Here is a 7,650-nt window from a genome sequence, read left to right as displayed (position 1 = left end):
GTTGAAACTCCGAGAGGAAAACCGAAAATTACAAGAGGATATCAGGGACTAAAAGAAGAAAACCGGCGTCTGAAAGGAAATGTAAGTCAACCACAATGAATATGTTTAGGTTTAACATTATTACCTTCATGTAGGCGTTGTGTTGTCTTCTGGAGTTATAGGTATGGATGTGTGTGGGAAGGGGGATATGCTGTTTTTTAGTATGGTAAAGATTGATCTTCAGTTCATTACTTCCTAGGCGTTGTGTAGTTACCTAGAGCTATAGGTGTTATGTGTGGGAAAGGGGATATGCTGTTTTTATAATATGGTAAAGATCAATCTCCATGACAATAAAACATGTCCCATGGGTTCATAACAGCTGTGATTGCCGTCAATCTGATCCCTTGTGCATACATATATAACGCAATATAAGACGCATTCCCTTTGTTTAGGTTGCCGCTGATGACATCGACGATGGCATCGTCTTCCGCCTCGGCATCGGCATCGGCATCGGCATCGGCATCGACATCGACATCGGCATCGGCATCCGCATCGCATCCACAACCGCACCTGCATCAACATCGGCAACAGCATGAACCACGATTACATTGGCGACCCAGACGGTGCCATCAGTAAGTATGCTATTCAACTACTTAAACACAACTGGCAGTCATTAAAGATTCACTCATGTTGAAACTAAATCTCGCCATAAACCTGAGTTGTTGGCTTTTAGCTCAAGTCAATGTTTTAAGGCTTCTTCACATATAATAATACTTTTTCTAAAATAGTTCCCCTTGTGAGTTATCTGCTACCTCATGCTGGTTGCTCGTTTGTCACTGGTCCGGATGAAAGGCAGCCGGGATAGAGCTAGAATATTGTTGTCTGCGGCGTTAAACAACATTCACCCACTCACACAAGAACATTTATATATATGAATATATATAATAATGTAATAATAATAAATAAGATAAGAAAGTTGCATTTACATTTCAAAATAGATAAAAAAATTGTCATTGCCAGAGAAAGTTGAATACAATATAATAATTTAAAGTTCAAGATAACTTCTTATAAATACTTAAGGGGAAAACGGATCTGACAGGTTGAACTTGAAACTGAAAATAGTTTTTTTATTGTATAACTTGCCACACACTATCCCTTATCACAACTATTAAGTAATCTTATGTCATTAGCAGCTATTAATACAACATATAATTATACACAGTCATGAATGTTGTTCATTTATATTTTTAATGACTTTTCTCACTCAGAACCATACACCTGACGAGGCCAGGCAAAGAACAGAACGCCAGGTCAGGCGGAAAAGGCAACGACAACAGCGCCAACAGCAACGAGGGCAACAAACAGTCATACGAGGAGTTGCTACGTCTTCTGGACGAAGCACAGAGGACTTCCGTGAGTTTCATATAGTCTATCTTTTTTCAAAACAAATAATATACCGAATTTGATTGAAACCCAGTACCCATTTATTGTGGGTCGTTGCTAATGTTGTAAGCCACAAGTAACATAGTTGACCTGAAGGTGTAAGGTGCCTTTAACTGACACACGTTACAACTGCAACAGTCCAGCACTCACTTCAGGGAGAACATCACTATTGCTTTGTGTCTGTAGATTGTGTCTTGGACAGGAGAAGAAGGTCTATGCATTGTGTTTTCTTTCATTGTAGAGGGGCCGAGTGCGAAAACCAGCTGGAGTTCTCAAGATGGCGCTGGGAGGAGTGGAGAGTAAGTTGACCGTCATGTGTGTATGTCATCTTTGATCCAGTTCTCGCATTTAGAAAGGGAGGTAATCCATCACATCACCAACTCCCCCACTCAACTTACTGCTGGAATATACTTAATACATATAAGTTACATTGTTCCCGGTTCAGTTTGCCCTAAATGTCAACTACTGCTACCACTTATATATTACCCCAGGAGATTCTAGGGAAGAAAAGGCACTCCCAATATATCATGCTTTGAGTGCGGTTTAAAGCATATGAAATGGTACACAATGAATGCATGTTGATTCTAACAATTGAATGCTTTGAATAGCTTGTTAGCAGGACACGTGTTAATCTGCAGTCGTTTCACGTAGAATTGTCGAAGTATTAACTAGACAGATGATATTTTTCTAAAATTAGTATTTATAAATAACTGCAACAGCTGTTATTTTATGAATGTTAACGAAACACTTTTCTGTTCACTCCAGGTGTCGTCACAAAGTATCAAGATGATTTCATCACACAGGCGTCCTGTTCAGCTTAAGGAATAATCCTCAGTCGCCCTTCTGTTGCCAGACATCCTCAGTCATTCTACTCTGTTGCCAGACATCCTTAGTCGTTCTACTCTGCTGCCAGCCATCCAACCAGCCTCGGTTACCCTACTGTTACTCTAGACAGCCTCAGTCGCACTGCTCTGTTGTCAGCCAACCAGCCCGAGTCGCCCTACTCTGTTGTCAGCCAGCTAGCCTGAGTTGCCCTACTCTGTTGCCAGACATCCTTAGTCGTTCTACTCTGCTGCCAGCCATCCAACCAGCCTCGGTTACCCTACTGTTACTCTAGACAGCCTCAGTCGCACTGCTCTGTTGTCAGCCAACCAGCCCGAGTCGCCCTACTCTGTTGTCAGCCAGCTAGCCTGAGTTGCCCTACTCTGTTGTCAGCCAACCAGCCTGAGTCGCCCTACTCTGTTGTCAGCCAGCTAGCCAGCCTCAGCAACCACGTCAACTAGGCGTTTCTCCGCTACATACGGTAAGTAGAACTTCATTTAATTTTAGTTCAAGATATAAATGACGTTATTTCTATGTATATATTTGTTGAACAAGTGTCGATAGTATCCGTTCGTCCATTATCGAAACTATTTTGCAACTCAAATTGAATTATCTACGTTTTAAAAAGCCACTGAATTATTCTGTTCAACAAAATACTCTTTCTTCTTCAGGTTTGGTACAGTCAATGTTACCTTCCCTAACACCTGCCAATTACATCGCTTCATGTGCAGGAATTATACTTCATTTCTATACCCATGTTCCGACTAAGGGCAGCCTACAGAGGTTATTTTTCTGTTGAAATGTTTGAACCAAGTGGACATGTACATGTTCATTGCTTCCTATAATGTACCAGATAACGAAGGTATCCCAGCACCGTATTTTGGCCGTATGAACATATCTTCATGTTTAATTCAGTTTCACCTCAACATGTTGGTGCCTCAGTGTCCAACGTAAACGTTCTACCTACACAGCAATACCTTGGAATCAATAGTTTACTGTTAATAACAGCTATTGTACTCGTGCTCGTCTTATGTCACTACTGCCAACTGGGGCAACGCACAGTGTTTATTTCGTGTGCCACTATTGCTCACTGACCAGATACATCGCCCATAAGCGTTACATACAGTCTTGATTTTCTGGACGATCGTCCACTTACAACACCTGGAGGGTCATGTGTACTTCCTGGTGACTCGGCGGCTTTAAGGTGTTGAGGGGTGTTTTATGTTTCATGGCTCGTTCTCCTACCTGAAACACCCGCTAACACCTTCTAGTTGAACGGTTACTCGGTTGTATTCACAAGCATCTTCTCGGGTAGTGGTATTTAGTTAGCGTCTAGACCGCCTCCGTGGTCTAATGGTAGAGCGTCCGCCCGGAGAGCGGAAGGTCCGGGGTTCGATCACCGGCCGCGTCATACCAAAAGACGTTAAAAGATGGTACTTGTTGTTACCCTGTCTGGCGCTCGGCATTAAGGGCCTAAAACAAGGACTGGTCGGCTCGGAGTCAGTATACTGTGTCTGAGTGGGGTATTCATGTTAAGCTGCGGCATGGTATCTGTGTGCTAGCACTAAAAATCGACATTAGTCCAGACTAGTACAAGCAGCAACACACACATACACGTGCATGCACGTCGCTATATAAGTGCAATAATCTTGGACCAGACGTTAAACCCCATTTCACCTCACCTCACCTAGTTAGCGTCTTTTGACAGTGACGTTTTCGAAGGATTATAAAGCAGAAAGGTTGTACTTACTTTAAAATGAGTAGCTCTTATCACACGAGTATTTCTTGTATAGTATTATTTACCCTTGGCTATGGCATCAATTTATTTCAAATAGTATTCTTGACACTTGAAATTAAAGACGGAGTATATTCCTAACCATGTTCGATGCCATTGGCATTATGAGGGGTAGCGTCGTTTGCCCGTCTGTGAATAACGTCATGATGTGCTATATGAGCAATACTACCCCAGTGGACCTACTGCTGGATACATTGTATGTCTGAACTGGAGGACGGTCCTCGCCTGATGTCACCACATACCACGTGATCTCACCACATACCACGTGATCTCACCACATACCACGTGATCTCACCACATACCACGTGATCTCACCACATACCACGTGATCTCACCACATACCACGTGATCTCAAGTCAACCACAAAGATGGATGCATCTTCAGCACAACATATTCACAGGGTGAGTTTCAAACTATATACTTTATTTGATGTTTGAAAGGCATTATCTTAATTATATCTTAAATTTATTCGTAGATACAGGGCATGGCATCTGTATTTTCTTTTCCAGAACATTCCTCTGGTCTACGCTATTCTAAATGAATGTTCCTGGTGTATAGGAAATTAGATCTCATCACAATGTCTTCATGTACAGGTCGCATTACCACTGCCATTTGATTGCATCAGATACCACGTGATGGGTACACAGATTCCAAGTCCATTAAGATGGATGTATTTTCAACACAACAAATTCATAAGGTGAGCTTCAAATTATATACATTATTTTCTTATGAGATATCAACATTATGAACAGCCTTTTGAAGGACGTTAATACGATGTACAAGCTTTACAAATATTTACCCGTATTTGAATAATGACTCCCTGAATACAATCCGACCTCAGCCATGTCTAACAAATTTATTTATGAAAAGGGGGGTTATTTTTTTGTTTTTCGCGGATATTCTCACAATTCTCGATTATATCAACCTTTCTCAGTGTCGATTGTCATATCTCGCCCACTTTTAGATGCGATCCTTCGGCCATCGCGCTTACCGACTTTGCCCAGATTATTGGAAACAACTAACGGGATACTTCCCTATAAAAAATAACGTCGTCCAATTTACGACGTCATCATGTTGCGAGGCCATGTTCGAATCTCCAGAAATGACGTCATGATAGAACAATAATTTATTGTGAAATAAATCACGCTTCGTTCTTCATTGTTCATATCGTGTAGCTATCTTATTTTTGATGTTTGAAAATTATGCATCTTTATTGTATCTCTGTAGGCTATTCGAAGAAAAAAAGACATCTTACCTGTAGTTTCCATTCCATTCCATATGACTCAACATCTAATCACAATTTGTATGTGAACAGGTCCCATTACCGCAGCTGTAACCTACTCATGACTCCCACACCTGACTCTCCTGTCAACTACACAAATGCTTATGGACAATGGTGAGTATCTGAATGCTGAGTTATGCAAACAATGAATCGATACAAACATCTGTAGAATATACATTGTCAAGATTCTGTTGAAAATTGGAAAAGAACATCACTTGTCAAAAACGTATATAGGCATAGCAGGATAGTATAACACACAAATTAATCTTCGCCTTTATACTGTCTTGCGCAAATAATGTGCAAAATGTCCCCATGTATATAACAGAAACGTGCCTGTATACAAGTATGTTCAAACATCCATCCTCTGAATTGATATCAAGCAAACGTTGTCCAACAGGCTTTTCCTCCAAGTCTCAAGGTCAAGCTTCCTACCTCCCTATATGTATACGAACCCTCAACGACCAGATTGGACTTGTCGTAATGGACTTCTTACTCCGCGATGTATCGGAACTCAAGGACTGGAGTGGACTAGTCTTTATCCCTTTCCTTACTCCGCGTAATCTCAAGGACTAACCCGTGAAGATACGGAGTAAAACAGCTCTTCAGCAACCCATGCCTGCCTTATAAGGCGGCTATGCTTGTCATAAGAGGCGAGTAACGGGTGGTCAGGCTCGCTGACTTGGTTGCTCATTATGTCAATCACTGGATTATCTGGTCTAGACTCGATTATTTACAGACCGTCGTCATATAGCTGGAATATTGCTGAGTGCGGCGTTAAACATCAAACAAAAATGTTTAATTACTAGCGTTGGGCCTCTATTTTGACTGCATCAAGTCAGAATGTTGTACATATTGCATTGTATACATTCTCAAAGACTGAAGTGGACTAAGGACCAGGTTGCATCACACCTGTGTTGGGTTGTGACGGTGAACACAGCACATCTTTCAGTATTATCATTGTCAGTGCTGTTGTATAACTGTGGTATAATAGTACTGACACCCATCCTTGGTAACTGAATTTATTCTACAACCAGGTAGTGGGCCTTCTCTTTCGTCAATTCAAAACTTATGTTGGGTGGTATAAGGATGGACAGTATCACATAACGCCATTACCACATCATAACTGCTAGGAAAATAATCATTGGATTCTGAAACATGTTTATGTGACATTTTCTTTCGGTCTCTGTCAGGAGGGTGGCTATATACAGGCGTAGTTGAGCCATGCTACACTGGATATGTTCAGCCAAGTGACTTTCTAAATAATGCATATTTAAAAATTAAAGCAAACGTAAATATTTGAATTTCACTAATTGTTTTGAATTTCAACGCTCAGTTTTTTGTTGCTGTGGGTCAACGTTGGGTTCCGCCATGTTAGTGGTGTTTACAGTTCAAGAGAATGGATATATACAGATGTGGTTGAGCCATGCTGCTCTGGATGTATTCATTTGACAACCTTTCTAACAAGCCAGGGGTTCTCCATAGTATCGGTACACCCTGGGATACCCAGCCTAAGCCAACTTTGTAGACAAGCGGTCTTTTACAGTTCCGGGTCATATTCTACCGCTGTCAGTGTAAATACCAAAACAAGTGATACTAATATTGATTATAGTGGTGATTGTATTTCATATATCATAGCAATTCACACATGTTTTGTGTATTCACAGTGTACTTTACAATATTACGTTTAGCCTCACAAAATCGCGAGGTTGTATGGTTGCCTAGTGGTGAAAGTGTTTTCTCCTCCAAGCCTAAGAGACCCGTGAAGATCCGGGGTAGAATAGATCTTTAAACCCATGCTTGTCGTAAGAGGCGACTAACGGGATCGGGTGGTCAGGCTCGCTGACTTGGTTGATGCATGTCATCGATCCCAATTGCGTGGATCGATGTTCAGGATGTCAATCACTGGATTGTCTGGTCCAGACTCGATTATTTACAGACCGCCGTCATATAGCTGGAATATTGCTGACTGTGGCGTTAAACAACAAACCAACCAACCAAGCCTAAGAACACGGTTCGATCCCCACATTCATGACGTCTTCCATGGTGTTCAGATGGATTTATATACTGCTAAAAGCGGCCTTACCCTCTCAGATGTATATTTTCTGTACAGTGCCGTAATCTCAACTTGATGATTGTATACTCACCCTGTACAAACCTGATTGAGAGCAACGTTTAAGAAAACACGACTGTGTAAATATGTGTATTCATTGTCATTGTTCATACTTATTGGAAAATAATTTTAATAAAATTTTAAAATGAACAATATTGTGTTATGTTGTCACCGTAACAAGGGCAATTAGGTATATTGGTTTGAGGCACCGCAATTTGC

At 41.2% G+C, this 7,650-nt stretch overlaps 1 protein-coding gene and 1 long non-coding RNA gene across 2 annotated transcripts; both read left to right on the top strand.

The window, feature by feature from the left end:
* Positions 1 to 571: 571 nt before the first annotated feature.
* LOC125372072 lies at positions 572 to 2,417 on the top strand. Its single transcript, XM_048381008.1, has 4 exons — positions 572 to 615; positions 1,248 to 1,392; positions 1,664 to 1,721; positions 2,188 to 2,417. Exons 1-4 carry the CDS (start codon positions 572 to 574, stop codon positions 2,241 to 2,243), a joined length of 303 nt encoding a protein of 100 aa, XP_048236965.1. The 3' UTR covers positions 2,244 to 2,417.
* Positions 2,418 to 4,644: 2,227 nt separating this feature from the next.
* On the top strand, positions 4,645 to 5,848 carry LOC124110743. The gene is made up of 3 exons (XR_007222335.1): positions 4,645 to 4,736; positions 5,355 to 5,435; positions 5,719 to 5,848. It is a non-coding gene; the product is annotated as an uncharacterized LOC124110743 (long non-coding RNA).
* The last annotated feature ends 1,802 nt before the right edge of the window (positions 5,849 to 7,650 follow it).

Source organism: Haliotis rufescens, unplaced genomic scaffold, assembly GCF_023055435.1.
Source record: "Haliotis rufescens isolate VD_foot unplaced genomic scaffold, xgHalRufe1.0.p SCAF_1, whole genome shotgun sequence".
Classification (NCBI taxonomy): Eukaryota; Metazoa; Mollusca; class Gastropoda; order Lepetellida; family Haliotidae; genus Haliotis; species Haliotis rufescens.
This window is presented reverse-complemented; position numbering and strand designations above follow the sequence as displayed.